Below are 19,139 nucleotides of genomic sequence, written 5' to 3'. Positions count from 1 at the left end.
TTTGCCTTCATTATCTTTTGCAACATTGGATAATATGATACTATACTTACATCTACTTTGGAACTTTGTAAGAAAGACATAGGCTACTGTACATATGTATTTTACATGACATAATATATTCTGTTGTCAGCTACAGTATTAGGTAAATGTTGATGCTGGGAGGAGTTTCATTCTAAACGCTATATTTTGGAAAATGGGTCATAAAACATTTTTGCCTTTAGGTTAACTTCAGTCTGTGTGTTAACTATTGTTTCCTTTAACCTTGCATCACTTTTGGTAGACTTTCTGCACATGACGCTTTTTTCGTTTGTCATGCTAACTAGCCAGAGTTTTTTTCTGTGTCAAACATATTGCTTTCACTACATCTTCGTAGTACATCGTAATATCATTTTCTGTGCACACAATTATTTATTCTGGGTAATGCTACCAGATACTTGTGTTTACAATGGCTTTCATGATCTGGTGTGGCATTAGTAAATTGTAGGTGTAATACAAATATAAAGATGAGCGTTGCAAACGCGATATTTGTTTATGCAAAAATGGAACAAATAACCTTAAGGTAGGGAACAACTTCTGTGGCATTTCTTTCATTTCTTAGTACATCAGCCAGATGTTGACAGTGTGCACAGTTTTAACTGTACAGCTGTGTTGGTCTCTCTGGTAATCTAGGAGGCAGGGGACTCTGGCCTGGGAGTCTGGGAGAGCATTGGTGGCTTGATGGACGTACAAGTGTATGAGCTTGACACTGACGGACTTGAGTGATGGACAGTGGGTTGTGTGGTCTCCATGGCAACAGTTGACACCATGGAACACTCATACCCTCTGTTGTGCTGTGACAATCTCCCCAACTCTTCAGACACAAGGTTATTGCCTGGCAAAAAAAAACATGATCATTTAGAAATTAAATTGCAAACACAATGGCACAGTTTAGTTGCAGACTTGTCTTGGTTACTTAGGAGGAAGAAAAAGCAATAAGGTCAATACTGTCTACAAAGATGAATGCCAGAGTGTTTCTATCAGTTACAGATACCTGTTTCTGAAGAGCAGGATGGACAGACAGCTCTCCTGGGACAGCCCATGGCAGGGATCACCATTCCTTCCACGCCATTTTCTGCTACCATGGAGAACTGCAAGGTCATACAGTAAAACATTAAGACGTTTGAGTTAGAACTATTGCTCCATTTGTTATGTTGTCATGTCTACATAACACTGGCTTCTTGATCTTTTGTATTTGTTTGAGTGGAATCTTTTACAGTTAATTATGTAACGCAAATGTATTCACATTAATTTCTGGTTCTCTAAAAATCACTTCCTTTAAATATGTATTATTATTATTTCTGACAGAGCTTGGTGATGAAAGTCTTACCTGAGGCACACTGGTTGTGGTGGTCTCTGACATGCTCTCATCTGTCACGCTGGTCTCGCTCACGCTATCCTCTGAGGGCTGTTTGTGGAAGAATTTTCTAGTTCTGCATAGAAAACAATAAGCAAACATGCAGTATTCTAATTCATTTAGAAATCACAAGGGTCCTCAAGTTATCATGTAAATATTCACCGAATCACATGGAAGTTATATGTTATCAAGTCACAGAGGTGGGGCCCTCGCAGAGAAAATACACATTCAAATTAAACATAGTAGGAAATATAAAACTGACCCGTGCTCTGCATAACCTGTTATCAGTGTAATGCCTTGCACCTTACCTGTCCTGCACACACACATCGTGTTAAAAATTATTTTAAAAGGTCTGTTAGAGAAGTAACCAGAAGGGTTAACTTAGGTTAAGAGAAACTACCCCAAGGGCTGCGTGTCTGTTTTTGGTGCATTTGTTTGCATGCAGTGTTTAAAAAAAAAAGAAGACAGCCTGAGAAGCAAGTTGTGTGTTTTTTTTTAGTGCTATTATTAATGTGTTATTAACGGCGTTAACACAAACCCATTTTAACGGCGTCAATTTTTTTTATCGCAAGATTAACGTTCTTTTTGGCCTAGCAAACTTTGTAGTTTTTTTCACATGCTGTTGCAACAACTAGTAACGTTAGAAAAACTACAACACCACACCAGATCTAGCTAGACCGGAATCAAAAACAACAGGCACACACTTGTTTGGGCTGGCGAGCCGACCAAAGAGTTGTAGGCTAACGTTACGTTTTGAGTGGATGGCAAGCGCGAGACGCCGAAATGGATGCCAATAACATTCTGAATGGAAAGTTTACTTTTAAAAAGTTGCCAAATGGTTCCATTGACAAGACCAAAGTGTGTTTTGTCGTTGTGAACTGAGCTATCATCGCAGCACGTCCAGTCTGAAATACCACTTGATGGCCATGTACACACCTGATGCGAATTCTCCGCCCCCTCGTCAAAGCCGTTACATTGTGTGAGAGATTATTTGCTCCAAGTGAGAATGTTAGTGTAAAATTGAACACTACAGTATGCCAATGTTGTTTTCAATAAAAAAAAACATTTGCACAAAGCAAGCCGATCCACTTTTCCATGTTGATAAGAGCATAAAATGTGAAAAAATAATGGGACAAAAAGAAATCAAGGGACATTTAGAATAGATAAAAATGCGTGATTAATTGCGAGTTAACTATGACATTAATGCGATAAATTGCGATGAAATATTTTAATCGTTTGACAGCACTAGTTGTTTTATTTTTGTTTTTTTTAGCCCATATCACTGTGTACTGTATGATATTTGTGTGTGCTGCAGCTTTTAAGTTTGGTGGTTTAGTTCCCTCTGCAAGTGCACTCGCAGTCAACTGCAAAAGGCAATTTGAGGCAGAGCTATTGGCGGCCATGTAGCGTTTCACCGGGGTCATACCTCACCGGCTCCATTTTGTAGCTGAGAAATGACCTATTTTTATGTGTAATTGCTGTAGAACAAGCTAAACCAAGCATGTAATTGAAAGCGTCCTGCTTCCACAGGGGAACCAGACTGCAAAGGTTAGGATGTAGTAGGTGGAGGGGAGGGGTGTGCTTTGTGAGTCAAAAGAGTGGAGAATGCCAACAGCCTTGTCCATAAGCCAGCCAAACAACCGTAAAACAAATCGGCTACTTAGTGACAGCTCAGGTGGAAATAAAAGGGAGGAGGGGTCGCAGTATGCAGTTTACGTATGCTCCTCTCTCAGCTACCCAGGGTTGCATGCTGCCATTCGTTCCACATGTAATCTGCTTCCCGACCCCCTTCTGTCAAGCTGAGACACCTACATTACACGGCTCATGCCACCCTAGGTTTGATAGACACCTCTAAATGCTGTCAGCTCATTCATTTGCTGGAGCAGCTCCTCCCTGGCTATCTGTGCTGCCCTATGCTTCCAGTGTCCAGAAGACTGAACACAACACTGCTTATAATATACATCATTATTGCCATGCATACGTCACTGAAGTATAGATAACATAACTGTCCCCAGATCTTTTGTTAATATTTTTTTTTTACCATTAGGGGGTGAAAAAGCTTACGGAAGCCACTTAAGACCATAACAGGACTTTCACATGTACTTATTATTTTAATAAATCAAATTCTTTTGGGGCCATTAGTATCTTACTAGAGCCCCACGAGGTTAATTTTGTAATAGTTTTCTTAGGGATAAACAATAGGGGAATTTACTACAGAGCTCTTTCACTTTAAAAACAGCTATATCTTTATACATTACTTATATATTTTTTATATTTTATTGTTAGGCACCAAAAAACCCAAGACAAATTCCTTGTATGTCCAAACTAGGCAATAAACCATTCTGACTGTGATATGGGATAGTCAGTAGTTTTGAGCAAATGGTTAAAGTGGTCCTAAAGGCTGATTATAGAGCATTTTAGCAAGGACAAGATCTCATACTTGTCCTTCCCTTCCTTGCATTTTTGAATGCCTTGACCCTCATTTACCCCTTCTCCTCCTTCTCCCCTCTCACCCGTAACAGTAGGTGACACAGGCAGCGATGGAGAGCAGGGAAACGAGGACTACCATGCAGGCCGCAATGACCACGTTCCTCCTCTTCTCCTCCTCAGCCTGCTGAAGCTCCCACCACTCCAGGTCACTGAACTGACAACGCTCCCCCACGTAGCCTGCTACACAACTGCAACAGGTGAAAAGACAAACAGCATCATTATGTAGTTCACGATCACAATCTATTATTGAGCGTCAGCGTCCTTACAGTAGAAGAGTTTGACTTAGTAGGTCACATGCATGTTACAAACTTTATGTAAAGAATATCATAATGAGCAGTTGCGTTGAACACTGCAAGGGAAGAAACTACACGTTCGCTGGAATAATGTATCAAATTATAAGTTACATGAGTTACATGTCTCTTGCACAGCGCTCATTAGAGCTGGGTATATATTATATCATGCAAGATGACATCCAGTCAATGGCTTTAATCATGAAACAATAGGGACACCTACTGGTTGTCAGCTGTAGTAAATAACATGAGAGCTACTGTAAGAAGCCAGAGAGCCTGCAATGTGTGATGCAGGAGGTATTCTCATACTTTCAAACAATATTGGCATGATCTGATGGAATTTCATTCCATGTGTTTTTGTAATGCTGCTTAAAAAGGAAAATACTTTGCAGAGATCAGATTTTCCTGATTGAGTTTCTAGTTTTGAGTTACTGCACACTATAGAGTACAACCGATCATTGTAGACTCTTGAAATATAAAGAGCAGCTTATGTTTAACCTCTTCTACTACAGAACAGATGATCAAAGGATAATAGTTTGGGAAAGTGAGCATCGTGTACTTACACACGATGTCAGTAAACTGTTAAACTTGGAGATCAGGGGTCATACTGATGGGTTACATGGGGGGGTTATTTACTTGCAAGCATAGGACTCCATTTCAGGAAAGTAGAAGCAGACACCCTGGTACAGACAGTAGGAGTCATGGGTGGAGGGGCAGCTCTCTATTGAGTTACTGTTGTGGTGCCGGGTGGTGACCTCAGCAGGGCTACCGGTCGTCACCCATGGCGATGTGGTCTCCAACTCTTGTAGATTCAGGAAATAATGTCATTAAATTAGACACATATACGAACAGCACACTATTACCTTTTAGTATCTTTAATCATAGTCTGCTCTTCAGAATACTAGTCCTCCTTTGAGGTGACTCATGTAAACGCTGTATTCCATGTACTATATGATAAAAGGGATTAGATTACATCCCAATAATGTTGTTAAATAAAAATAATAATAATAATAATAATTTATTTGATATAGCACCTTTACAGACAGATTCACAACGTGCTTCACACAATAAACATTTGTTAAAATACAGTAGGATCCAAAACAGAAAATAAACAAGCAAAAACAAATACAATACCACTGAAGGTAAAAGATTAGGTAACACTTTACTTGAAGGTATCTACATAAGAGTGACATGACACTGTCATGAACACAGACACTGTCATGACACAGTCACAGCCAAATGACACTTACTAAAAAACGTTTGACTTGTTTATAATGTTCATGTGTCATGACACTGTCATGTCACTCTTATGTAGATACCTTCAAGTAAAGTGTAACCAAAGATTAAAAGACTAAAAACCCCACAATTATAAAAATGGGACACAAGCGAGTAGAAACAAGTGTGTCTTCAGCTGCTTTCTAAAAGCATCAACAACAGCGTATTGAGTCATACTGGATACAAGCCTCTACTCTCTCAGCACTTTCAATAGTACATCTGATGATCAGTGGCGAGAGCAAATACATTTATCCTGTCGAACACAGTTTTTCTAATGTTCCAATAGTAATAACCATGGTACTGAAATTGTATGTGCTGTAAATAATCCAGACACACCTTGACAAGTCTTCCCATCGCCGTGGTATCCAGAGTGGCACTTGCAGAGATACTTCCCCAAGGCATTTTGGCATTCTGCATGTTTGTTACATTTGTGCGTTCCCTGTTTACACTCATCAATATCTGAAACAAAAGGAAAAGATACCTACTATTTTTACAGTATTCTGTGTATCAGAAGTTCCTGAATATATATATATATATATATATATATATATATATATATATATATATATATATACACACACAATGTATGTTATCAGCTCATCCAGATAGCATCTATTTATATTTTTAAGCATTAAGATTAAAGAAAGAAGAACGATGACACATTTCTCAATAACAAGGCCTGCACTTCTCTGATACATTGGTGCAAGTATTATTTTTAGCTGTCAAAATAGTTGAACACGTGACCTCTTACTACTGCAGACAGACAAACTTAGCAAAGGAATTAATAATAATGTGAAGAGTTACATTTTTTAGACTTGCCTTTTAAGGCATTTTGGCTTTAGCTCCTGTCATTAATGTTTATGTTAAATATTGTGATTATCAATTCTGCTCCATTCTCAGTGCTGTTATGTATGCCAAAAATGTACAATATAACTGTAAGGGAGATAAAAGTGTCCCTGTATCAAATGTAATTCCATAAGCTTTCTTAAGGATATGTCACTTCATCCCAAGACACATTTGTAGTACAGCAACAGAAATACTCACCCACACACATGTGTCCATCACCTGTAAAACCTTCTAGACATAGACAGGTTGGGCTGCCAGCACTGAGCAGGCACTGTGTATTTACATCACAGCGAAGCGAGTAACACTCATTCTGGTCTGACGGAGAAGGGGACACATGGAATCATGACATTTATTTAGAGTAAGACCTTGAGTGGGAAGCACTACACACAGTTTGCACTCTTTACACTGTTACCTGAAACCATCTTGTCTGTGAAGAGAGTTGGCTCACTGCCCACATCTGAGTCTAGATCAGCCGCCGCTTTATCGGTTGACAGCCCAGGTGTTGTCAGGGGTGTGCTCTCATCGTTGAAGGTTTTGTTTTTGAGAGACGTTAAATCAGTGGATTCACTGCCTCCATATTCTACACAGTAAATTCATATAGTTAACAATAAACGTTCATCATTGGTCAGTTTTACTTCATAGCTTATTCAGAAGTGTAAGATATCTCAAATCACCTGCTGTTCCATTCGAAGCATCGGCAGGCAAGCAACCTTTTCCATCAGCTGATAGGTAGAAGTGTGACAGACAGGAGCAGTGGGCCAATCCCAGTTTGCTTTCACACACCTGGGCACAACCTCCATTTAGGTAAATGCAAACGTCGGCCCCTGCAGATGAGGATGCAATATGTATAAATATAAAGCTCAATCATTCACTTTTAGGATGACTTGTTTTATTGCTGCTGGCCTACACATATCTTATCATATATCCTAAATGCTTAACGTCAGAGATTTGTTTTTTTGCATAGCTTAGTAAATACTAACACATAGAAAGCGGTGGAAAGACAAAAGAGGCTGCAGGATACACACTGTATCATAATGCACTTCCAACTTGAGATCATTTTGTCATCCTTCCTTTGCTTTTTGCTTGTGCTACATGCAGTGTTTTTACCCCTTGTGTTGTCCTCGGGTCAAATATGTCAAAAAGTTTCTAAACAAAAAATATGGGTTTGTTTCAACTAAATTGCCCACAAATAACATGGATGGTTCCATACACAAAACAGGCTGTGATCATTTATCAACATATGTTCTTCTGATCTTAACCATTAGCTAAAATAATTCATAATTTCTGGGGGTTTTATCTCAAAATGTAGGCATCATTTAATATGAATTAGGTTTATTGACTAAGAATTCCAAAAGTAAGTGTAAAACTAGTGGTAATAAGTTGGAATAAAGTTGGCTAAGAAGATGTAACACAGAATTGGGTGATCGTTTATACTTTTTGCTTTATAAAACAGGCAAAAACAGACCGGGACAATGTTGACCATGGTTGATGGGAAGACAACACAAGGGTTAAACCTCTGTGTATAGTTTATGAACAAACTAAATCTCTAAAATGAGTACCTGGCGTCTCTCTTTACCTGGCTTAGCAAGGGGATGAACCACCACGATGGATGCTGGTTGGACCATGTTGCCATGGATACGTTGCAGTTTTCTCCCAGTCCGCTTGTGCACGCTCCGCAGCTGCTGGTACTCCTGATCAGACATCCACAACCTGTCCTCAAATACTGCCAGGTCAAAAGGCCGACCTGGAGGCATCAGAATGGAGGGAAAGAAGACTTTGAGTTCACCCATTGTTTTCAAGGTGAGAACTATTCTATATCTTGTGTTCATATTACCTAAGGGAGTATTGTGATTGCAAGGACATTGGTTAGAGAAGGATTTCAACATATTTGAATGATGTTTCAAGGAGATGGGCAGTTAACTGGGGACATCACTGAATGAGAGAATGACTAATAAGTGCACATTCATTTCAATTTCTAACCCTCCTATGGCTGCTGTAGGACATCTTGAGTTCGGTTTGTTAGCCTTTGCTTTACTTTGTCAGACTCAGCTCTGCTTTAGTCAGTCTAAGGCGGAGATCTTCAACAGGGGGTCTGGGACCCCTAGGGGGTCCTCAGAGTTGCAGCAGGGGGGCCACCAAATTACTGATCAATGGTTTAAAAAGAAAATATATATAAATATATCTGAAAATCTACATTATTACTAGTAAAGTAGTAAATATTATTAGTAAAGATAAATGTTTTTTTAATATACACAACATTGATGACAGGCTTACTGGCCTATAGCTAAGGTAGCCATCCACAGATACAGTTAAGCTTAAAGGAGAATTCCGGTCAATTTCAACACGTAGCTCTGTTGTTTGTAAATTTGGAGTGCTGGCAGTAGCAGGAAAAACTAAAACAATCGGTGCTGCCTACACCGTGTTATCCCCGCGCTAGCGTTAGCACCCAACAGGCTTAAACAGGGCAAGTTTTAAACGTGTTTTAAGCCTCTAAACATGATCGGAATGTCATTACAAGTGCCTACCCATGTGCAGTGATTCCTTCCGAGGGAACACAGCAAATTTGACTGGAATGTTGGCTTGTAGGAGTTCGACAATCGACTAGTGTGGACTTGACCGGAAAACAGGAAATAAACAGAGGTATGTGCACTGGCTGGATTAACACAACTTTTATGCCTTTCTGTCAAAGCTACTGCAGCCAGATTCGCTGTGTTCCCTCGGAAGGAATCACTGCACATAGGTAGGCACTTGTAATGACATTTCGAGCATGTTTAGAGGCTTAACAAATGTTTAAAACTTGCCCTGTTCAAGCCTGTTGGGTGCTAACGCTAGCAGGGGGATAACACGGTGTAGGCAGCACCGATTGTTTAAGTTTTTTTTGCTACTGACAGCACTCCAAATTTACAAACAACCTTTAAGGATTCACTGTGCCACATTTCAACATTAAAACATGATGTATAAATATATAAAAATGCCAACAAAAAAAATGTCAGTTTGGTATTGTATGCACCATAAAAATGTATGTGTAAAGGCTTTAGTCTGCCCTACACGTCACTGTAGGCCCAGTTTAATATGCAACACAATTTTATACAATATATGTAGCAGGGGGTCCCTGCTCCGTCTCTCTTTCAGCTAGGGGTCCTTGGCCTAAAAAACGTTGAAGACCCCTGGTCTAAGACACACTTTGTCAGGCTTAGGTCAGCATCTACCGGACTCCGCTGTACTTTAGTAGTAGTTTTTGAGTTTTTTTTATTTCACTTGGCACCTAATGACAAGCAAGTCTGTATAGAATTGTAATCAAACTTTTTGCCAATACACTGAACTTGTAGCCTAGAAATCTAGATGCACCCTAGCGGCAGCTAATTTAATTTGCAGCCAGGGGGGTCTAGGCACTCTCCGTTGGCTTGCGAGCTGGAATAACCAAACTCTGGTCAGGCCAATCACATCTTGTATAGAGTCGGTGGGCGGGCTTATGGCCGCTGCTGCTGGGAACAGCGGTCTTCTGGAAGACTTGCAGTTAAGCTTTTCAAGGAAGATGTGTTCGGAGTTTTGCCGACCGGATACGGCAAAAGTTTAATCTACCAACTAGCTTTGCTACCTTCTTCGTTGCTCTGCCTGGTTGTAGCTCTATCCTATTGCGTGCAGTGCTAATTTGAAAGTCAACCGTTTATCCCACCCCTCGGATTGAACCCTGTCAATGGTGAGTTCCCAGACCCAACATCTTGATGTGGGTCTGGCTTGTCAGGCTAGTGAACTTGTATATGCGTGTGTATGTGTCACACAAGCCTCACCTACTTGGTTCTCTAACAGGACCTGTCGATCTGAACCATCCAGAGCAGCAGTCTCCACCAGGCCCCTCCTCTGGTCACACCAGAACAGACGATCCTCTGTGAAATCGATGGTCAGGCCGCTTGGTGACACAAGGTTGGTGCTAGCGATTACAGCGCGGTCTTTCCCTTCCAAAGAGGCGCTTTCCACGACAGGCACGGCCCCTATATCAGTCCAGAACAACTTCCTCAAAAAGTAAAAAGAGCATTGTAAATTAGACATAGAAGATGTATTATTCCCACAGAACCTTAAGGTGTCACATGCTATATTCACTGCTGTTTATTGATATTGTTAATCCCTCTAGGTGAATTGCAGTTAGTTTGTAGTTTTAATTTCTGAAACTATCATACACATACACGCCACACTCACTTTGCCAAAGGATGAACTGCGATTCCTCTTGGTTTTTCTAGCCCTTTGCTTACAATGGTTATTCGGTTCAGTCCAACCAAGTTACTGCAGTCAACAGTTGACTGACTGGAGGACAAAAGTAAAGTACACTATTAGTGTAAAACAAGACAAAAACCATATCAATTCTGATAATGTTTAGCAATGTAACTGTTACTTAAATATGCTATAAAAAAACAACTCCAAAAATAGACTTTTAAACAAATTTGAGTGGGACATTTAAATTACATTTTGAGATTTAATAAAAACAAAACCGATTAACAAAAACCAAACATCAAGTGTTGTCCCCCATAAAACATTGAAAAGCAAATGTCTGATATACAAATGTTCAAGTTAAATCCTCCAGCACTTAATGAAACAATCTTTTCATAAATAATCCTCAACATTTACTCTCTGCAAACACCACACACCTTTTATCTGTCCAGTACATCCTGCGATGGACCCAGTCTATCGCCAGTCCTTCTGGAGAGTCCAAACCATCAGAGACGAGAACTTCCCTCAACCCACTGTTCAAATCAACCCGCTCAATTGTCTTCTGGCTTGTACTAGCAAAGTACACCTTGAAAATGCATACAACAATATATAAAGAAATGCATTCAGTAAACAAAATAGATGAGATGAGCAGGTTAAACATTCAATATGTTCTGTTTTGCCACTATAAAGTAGAAAAGATTGATTTACACTGGTGAAACCCACAGGCCATCAAATTACAGTGTCTGTCCACTAGGTGTCTCTGGATGTCTGCACCAAAACCTGAATCAGCTCTTCCTAAATTCTGTTACTCCAGACTCCTTAGGGTAGTATAGTACATACTCTACTACTTTTGCTTCTATTGAAAGAAATCTGAAACAAAACGGCAATAAAAGATGCAAGGAGTTTTCATCTTACATTATTCTGGACAGGGTCATAGTCCAAAGCTATGATTGTTCCTCGAGGCTCCTCCACAAGGGCTTTATCCCCAGTGCCATCAAGATTAATTTGTTTTACATCCACTAGATTGGCAACTAGCAGATAAGGTGGTGGTCCTGAAAAAGAAAAATGTTACTTTATGATCAGATGTACTATAGTAGATGTAAACCCACGCACATTCTATGGTGTTTTAAGCCCCCAACATCTCGTTCCAGGCAGCGCTGCGACCGTTGACTTCAAGGCACCTAACCCTAACCTTAACCCAAACCCAAACCCCAACCATAACCATAACCATAACCATTGCCTGATCCTAGTGCCTTCCAGGCAGCGTTGCCTGGAAGGAGACGTTGGGGGCTTAAAACGGCGAAAAACGTAAACCCACTAGATTGTTTGTTTTTTTCTATTTTACCTTGTTATTTTTACCTTTTTATTTTTGAATAAACAGAATTGTGAAAGATTAACTGTAGAATACACCGTCAGATTAGATAGACAGAGAGTGTTTGTCTGTGTGGGCTTATCCGCCTCGGCTGACTGCTCTGCCATAGTATGACTCACCAGAGGCAATGCAGCGCTTTCCATCTTGGTGGAGCTGGTAGCCAGGCAGACAACCACACTGCCACCTAGTCGGGTTGACAGGAGTACAGAGCTGACTGCAACCCCCTCTGTCTGCAGACAAGCAGCCTGCAATGGCGACAAAACTGTGTTACACATACTCACACAGATAAGCTTGTGTTCTTCACATAGAGGCCCCATTTTCTTACATCACTCACACAGCATATTGATTTAATCCTACTTCATATATTATTACCGGTAAGACATTTATATGTAGTGTAGGGCACTTTCTCTTTCCTAATTTCACCCACTTCTCTTATGGCGGGACAGTCAAACTGAGGCTATGTTTTTCAAATTCTTATTCAGTTAGGCTTAATGCAGTAGAAAGTGTTACATATGAATACATTATAATAACAGGGAGCTGTTCACTGTGCCACACTGGTGAATCATTGGCTACGGAATACCTCTGGAAGGTGACACATTTTAAAGAATCCAGATGATCTTAAAAATGATGATTTAAAACCCCTAATAATGATTTAAAACCCCTAATAAAGTTTTCATAGATGATGTCTTACTCTAAATGGATTCCATCACTTGTACAGTATGATCATTATCTTTTGGACCAACTGGTTACTGCACTAGTGTGCTGTCAGACGTTTGATCCATCAGACCACTTTGATCCAACTCTTGCCTTCAAGACATTTAGATAACATAGTAGTTACAATAGCTATTATGTTGCTCAGTTTATCAAAATGACCCAAAACCTGAAACATCTTACTGTTGCACTAAATCATTCAGTGTATAGCTTAATGTTATTAGTTCAGTTGTTTCTATTGTCATACTATATTTATATATCTACAATAAGATAATAAAAGCACTTTCAGTGGGAAGATAACCATACTCTATACATTAAACTTCAGCATTTAAACACAGGAAAGAATACTTTCTACACTGGTGTATTTGTGAAAACGTAAACGCTAAATTAAAAATTAAACTAAAATGCTAATTTTCACTTCAAATAAGACAAAAACAAATAGTTTAGTCTATAAAGATATTTAAATAGAATTCTGAAAATTAGGTAGATTTTAAGTTTCAGATTAAACGGCTGATAAACTTTGACGTAGTCCCTACCAGTACAGGCTTGACCATCCTCCTGCAGTAAAGATCCCTCTGGACACACACAGACATCACCCTCGTCTGTTGTCAGGCATCCATGGCCACACTTGGTGATATTGCCTTCACATGGTATGATCTCTGAATGCGGAAAGAAAATGTATATCTTGAAACATTTGTATCAATAATCTGGTGCATTAAGGCTTGGTGAGTTGAATGAAAGATTAAAGGAAGTTAAAGAATGTCATTCAACCGGCCATTAATGGCTGTATTAACAAGATCAAAGGGATGTTACATGTTTAAGAATTGTCCAGGTTATTTTGGGTCTCAACAGTAAGTAGAATCTAACAGCCAGATGGACAACAAGCTTCTTAGTAAAATCCTTTTCATGGAGTCAACCCTAACCCTATCAAAACAGATGAAAGTGTGATGAGAATGCAGTCAAAGCCTACACAGTGAGGGCGATGTGATGTTAGCTCACAGGAGTGTGGTATCTCCTGTACCTGTGAATATGGGCCAGGTGTACAGAGGCAGGCAATACAGATATGAACCTGATGTGAAATAGTTAGAGTATCTGTTGCTCTGCCTCTGACTGGTAACTAGTGGTGAAAAAAATATTGTTCTAGCCTTCAAGCTCCAGGGATTTATATAGTCAAAAATGTGTCATGTCACTGAGTAGACTAAATATTAATTGAATACATTATGAGAGAACAGTTTTGTGTATAAAAATGATAAAAGAATGAGAGACAACAAGAACATATAAGGTTCTACTCTTAAATGAAAATTGACTTAACCGGATGAGGATTTGAAAAACTGCCGTTTTTAAAGAAAAAAATGTAAAAAAAAAAAAAAAAAAAAATCCCATTTGTTTTTATGGAATCAAAAATAAGACATAAGCAGCTCGGCTATATCCTCCGCCATGTAATCTCTGTTGTCGGCACCATTGTCTAGCCTGCCACTTGGCTGCATATTTATTTTCTCCTGGATTTAAAGGTTGTCTGCTTGACATCTTATACACAGGCAAAGCTGCTGACCAGATATGTTTCCGATTGCAAGTGTCACATGGTCAACTAATCTCATTGTGTCTGTGAACCATCACTGTTCTCTTGGCCTCATAGCTGTGAGATTAGAAGAGATTAGGATGTGTCCATGTTTTACTATGTTGTGAAGTTAATCACTGTGTAGATTCTATAGTATTAATGGTAACTAGAAGGAACATTAGAAGAAAAAAAAACCTTAATAAATAAATAACACAAAAAATAATGTCATGAAATCCTTAGTCTATATCTTTGACGTTACATGTTTCGGGATTGCTCCGGTGCCGCAGGAAATTCCGCCGGATGCATGTATTTTCCAATTTCCTTCCGCTTTCTTTGTGTTGGAATTTTAAATTCGGTGTATTAATGAGGACTATTGTTGACTGCTCCTCAGATCTCTGCAGGGTAAATTGAGACAGTTGGCTAGACTATCTGTCCAATCTGAGTTTTCTCTCGCACAACTATTTTGCAGCGGCTCCGTGCGGAGTTTAGCGCCGCCCATGACGATTCTGATTGGTTTAATCCCCGAATGCTACGTGGAGTAGCCAGACTCTCCTTCAGCGCGCTTTGGCGGAAGGTCTGGCAAAGCGAGACTACCAAATCTTTGACAAAATAAATAGGTTTTAGCACTTTATTTGACTAAATATAGATGACTATACATTCCCTCATGACTGCAATGCATACGTTTGTGCCAACGCATGAGATTGTCTGAGGTATCTGTTCACTAAAAACTAATTATGTTATGCTGGCAGACAACAGACCTGCATTATGGCAGAGAGAAATGACCAAATACAGACTGAGGTAGATAGCTATATGAAATACCTGGATTAGTAAAATTTCTCTAAAAAATACATTTTAGTATAGCACTTTTGATAGAAAACTGGCTGTTGTCCAACAAGGCTACCAAAATATAAATTGGTCTAATCCTAAAAATAAATTGTTGAAAATAGTTTTACTAACTTTAAAATTATCTACTTCCAACTACCTTACACAGCCCTTCAGTATCAACACAACAAGACCTATAGTGACAAAGGGTTTTGACCCAAGTTACTTAGCACACTGTTGGCAGCTCACATACGTCTAGTCTAATATGTCTAGCATAAAACCCAGCCTTTTTATTGGCTCTGGAGGGTCAAAGTAGTGTCTGGGGGACAAATGCCACCTTTCATAGCACCGCAAAAAGAAGAGGATCTAATCTGAAACCAGAGCTTCTTTCATTATGCTGACGAAAACGAAGCACAAGTGGTACCACTTTTTGAATAAAACCTAAATTTTTCTTATCTCATAATAATGATTATTATTTCAATTTCTTATGCCGTCAAGCTGCAGTTTCACACTGCACTTGACATAGCCTCCCATAAAGGAAAAAAAACTGAACAAATTGAATACTACATGAATGCCAATTATTGTCAATCAAGGGGTTTAGCCAATTTATTGGTGTCAATATCATCCAGAAGTGTATTCACAGTTTTTTTTATTTTGTTTTACTATAATTGAAAATGCATGAAGTCATTACATCGTCACCAGTGAACTATCAATCCACAATTAACAGCTAGTGCTATTTGACTTCCCTGCTACCTAGCTTTATTGCTATATAACTTCATCTGTTAATTTATTTTCTGTGTGCCACATATACAGTATAATGCTGTTATGGAATCAAACCGGAACTGAAGCTTTTAAGAAATTAGAATAGAGAAAACATTAGAAAGAAAGTTGTTTATATGATCAACATAACAATGACACACATGTTTCCACCAGTAGCGGAGATAGCGTGACTGCTTGGGTGCAGCCACCCCTGGGTCCCATGCCAATTAGCAGCCCCTCAAACACTGCCAATATTACATCACTTGATGAGACTGGGGCCCTTATCAAGTGACACTTTGTTGATTAATAGCTGAAGGAAGCTAATAACTGCTTATGATCACAATCCAGCTCTTCTTATCAAACGGAACAGTCACTTAACTCATGGTTACAATGGAAAACCAGCACAACAATGACAATTACCAGGCAACAAAACACTACATTCTAAGCAGACCCATAAAAAAAAAAAAACGAAATTCATAAAGTTACATTGGTATTTCGAACAAACGGCATCATGGGAATTGACTAGCCAATGAGCCACGCTATCTTTATTTTTTTACGTCATTATTTCGTTCTTGAGTCAGTTTGACAGTATAACCTTCAAATGCATAATGCAACCCCTTCTGTTTGCTTCTTTCTCAAATAGCGTTTTCGTTTTTTCCAAAGATGATACAATATTTATCCAGGGAGTACAGTTAGACAGTGGCAGAGCCATATATATATATATATATATATATATATATATACACACACACAGATGCCAATGCTGTGTCTGTGTATATGGGCAGAGCAGTGAACTTTCCACTATACCTCCACATGTCTTCCTGTCTGGTAGGAGGGCATATCCTTTAGGGCAGGTACAGAAATAGGAGCCTGGGATGTTTTCACAGCCAAGAGAGCAGCCGTGGTTCCAATGGGCACATTCGTTCACATCTATGGCACAAACAGACAAAAATAGTGACATAACCTTTTTATTTTATAGATGCTCTTATTTGAATGCCCTGCCATACCTTACTTATACTGTATGTGTGGCCACAGGGGGAGTATATGTTTAGGATGGGAAATAGACTGCAAATTGTGAGACTCATTCAAACTTTGGTTATAAGCAGTCTATGCTGTGGCTCGTTTCTGAACTAACTGGACTAAAAAAAAAAAAAAAATCTTGAATGAATTTTTAATTAGTGGTACAGATACCAACCTTCACAATAAGTGCCTTGCTTACTGAGAGCAAAGCCTTCACTGCACTGGCAAGTCCCTTGCTCAGCTAGACTGGAACACACATTCACGCAATTTCCACTCTGTTCGTCGCAACCTGTTTGAAAGGGTTAGCGGTAGTACATTACTAAAACATTGTCATTTGAGACATATCTACTGTAAAATAAATGTAAATACAAGTAATAAAATGGAGAGAGACGCTACAGAGCAATTTAAATGTCAAAGTTAAGCTGTAACCTGGAAATGGTGATTGGGAGTCTGCCATTGGCTGGTTGAGGGGATGTACCACCTTGATATCAACTGGGGGTTTTGCCATTTGTTTTATGTTAACAGTCAGTGGCTCTCCACCAGTGTACTTGTTTACTTGTTTCATAACCCGTGATGCGGCATCAGTGTAGTACAAGTGCTCCAGAAAAACTGATATCCCCAGTGACTGAGACCTGACCAAAGAAGACAAAAACACAAATGTTTTATCCCGGTTTGCTAACAAAAATAAAATGATAGATAAATGAACGGAAAACAACAATATGCTCACTGAAGGGGCGTATCTATGATGTGCAGGACGTTCCCATTGTAATCACAAGAGGCAATGGCACTTTCTCCTTGCAGACCAAACTGAACCCAGTACAGTCTTTTATCCTCTCGGTCAATCGACAGTGCTTCCAGTTGTTGTGCTATCTTAATAAGTGTAGTTTTCATCTGTCCTGTCGCATCAGACCGCTGAATACTTGGAGTCATCCCGCCAGACAGCCAAAAAAGAAACCTGCAAAATATTAGTTTTGAACAAAGAAAGGGCTTTGTAAATAAGTATTCCCAAATATCTCTATTTTTTTCTGAAGTTATTTGGTCACTTTGTGTGTTTCTCAATTACAAAATAGTGCCAGTTAAGTTAGATGCTGCTCCTACTAATGCCCCTATTTGAGAATTTTGTTATATGAATGCTAACATGAATGCCCCAACATCAGTAGCTTTATAATCCCATTGCCTCATAGTCATATTTTAGTAGTGTTTAATGAACAACAAACTAAGTACAAAGTAATTTAAACATGCTCTAGGTATTTTATTGTCATGAAGAAATATTCCTAAATGTTAATAGAAATCTTTCACTGCCATTATTCACTTTTGCATATCCACTTGTCAATCTGCTCGACCAAAATGCAATAAAATGGTGGGCAGTACTGTGTGTAGCCTGGTAAAAACTAAACTGTCTTTGACCAGAGAAATTAGTGATACTGTATGTGTAAAAAGTCAGTCTGTCATTTTGCACCTCTGTGCTGGCCATGCTTGATGGAGGGAGATTAAACATTTATAGTAACACAAAAACAACATGCCAGGAATCTGAACTGTGTGATAAATTGTATAGGAACCATCCTCCCTTACTCTACGCTTAAAAAAAAAAGTGACATCAAAAGTGCAATGCAGAATGGATTACCTGTTAGTGGGGTCAACGTTTATACAACTGGGTTGGGTCAAGTGTCTTAAAAGAGTCCTTTCATTTTTCCCATTTATATCCATTATCTTGATTTTTCCCTTTTCTCCACTTGTCCAATATACACTGTTCCAAACCCAATCCACCGCAAGTCCTGAGATATGTTTGTCAGATGAGTACAGTTTCTGAAAAACAAACATAAAAATTAAAATTGTCTCAATCAAACCCCAGACTAATGCATACTTCTCAAATCTTACGAAAAATAAACTTTTTATGAATTTGAATACATTTTTCAGACAACAGACTGGAATCTATTCGCGCCAGCTAAGTTCTCTACAACTTTAGAGTCGTTACATAATCACCTGTCTGTGTACTCCTCTCACTGATGCTTTGTAGATGACCCCAGTGTGTTTGTCAGCCCAGTAAACTCTCTCCTCTCTGAAATGAAAGTCAAGCAGGATCGAGCTTCCCACGCCAGCCACAAGCCTTCTCTGGTTCTTCCCATCGAGGTCCATCCGATGAATAGCTTTTCCATGGCCGAATATCAGGAAGGGCTGTGAGGCTAAACAAAATAAAACATGCGTTTAATCTCTTCAATTTTGCTTTGTCTAACAGTCCAAAACCCAAAGATATTGAGTTTACTGTCACATGACAAAAGAAAAGCAACAAATCCTTTCATTTGAGTAGCTGAAACCACAGAATATTTGGCATTTTTACTAAATAGTAGCTGATTTATTTTTTTGTGGTTTGACTAATACATGAATCGACTAAACCTT

The 19,139-nt window shown here is 39.1% G+C and overlaps 1 protein-coding gene across 1 annotated transcript; it reads right to left on the bottom strand.

The window, feature by feature from the left end:
• Positions 1-665: 665 nt before the first annotated feature.
• egf (epidermal growth factor) lies at positions 666-18,914 on the bottom strand. Its single transcript, XM_078261330.1, has 22 exons — positions 18,726-18,914; positions 18,367-18,548; positions 17,470-17,697; positions 17,172-17,374; positions 16,918-17,031; positions 16,530-16,652; positions 13,120-13,242; positions 11,992-12,117; positions 11,416-11,552; positions 10,938-11,086; positions 10,492-10,596; positions 10,086-10,309; positions 7,871-8,038; positions 6,969-7,118; positions 6,707-6,874; positions 6,493-6,609; positions 5,783-5,907; positions 4,810-4,973; positions 3,907-4,071; positions 1,367-1,469; positions 1,031-1,127; positions 666-871 (listed from the first exon to the last, which is right to left on the bottom strand). The coding sequence occupies exons 1-22, from the start codon at positions 18,876-18,878 to the stop codon at positions 666-668; spliced, it is 3,330 nt and encodes a 1,109-aa protein (XP_078117456.1). The 5' UTR covers positions 18,879-18,914.
• Between the last annotated feature and the right edge of the window lie 225 nt (positions 18,915-19,139).

This window comes from Sander vitreus, chromosome 10 (assembly GCF_031162955.1).
Source record: "Sander vitreus isolate 19-12246 chromosome 10, sanVit1, whole genome shotgun sequence".
In the NCBI taxonomy this organism is placed as follows: domain Eukaryota; kingdom Metazoa; phylum Chordata; class Actinopteri; order Perciformes; family Percidae; genus Sander; species Sander vitreus.
Note: the sequence above shows the minus strand (reverse complement) of the source record. Positions and strands in the feature narration are given on the sequence as shown.

Bases quoted from the DNA above. Each gene is read 5' to 3' on its own strand.
- egf (XM_078261330.1), bottom strand. From the start codon at position 18,878: ATGGACCTCGATGGGAAGAACCAGAGAAGGCTTGTGGCTGGCGTGGGA. The intron at 18,549-18,725 runs GTGATTATGTAA...TTTGTTTTTCAG, and splicing joins TGAGAGGAGTACACAGACAG to AAACTGTACTCATCTGACAA. The intron at 8,039-10,085 runs GTGAGGCTTGTG...TGATGCCTCCAG, and splicing joins CCTGTTAGAGAACCAAGTAG to GTCGGCCTTTTGACCTGGCA.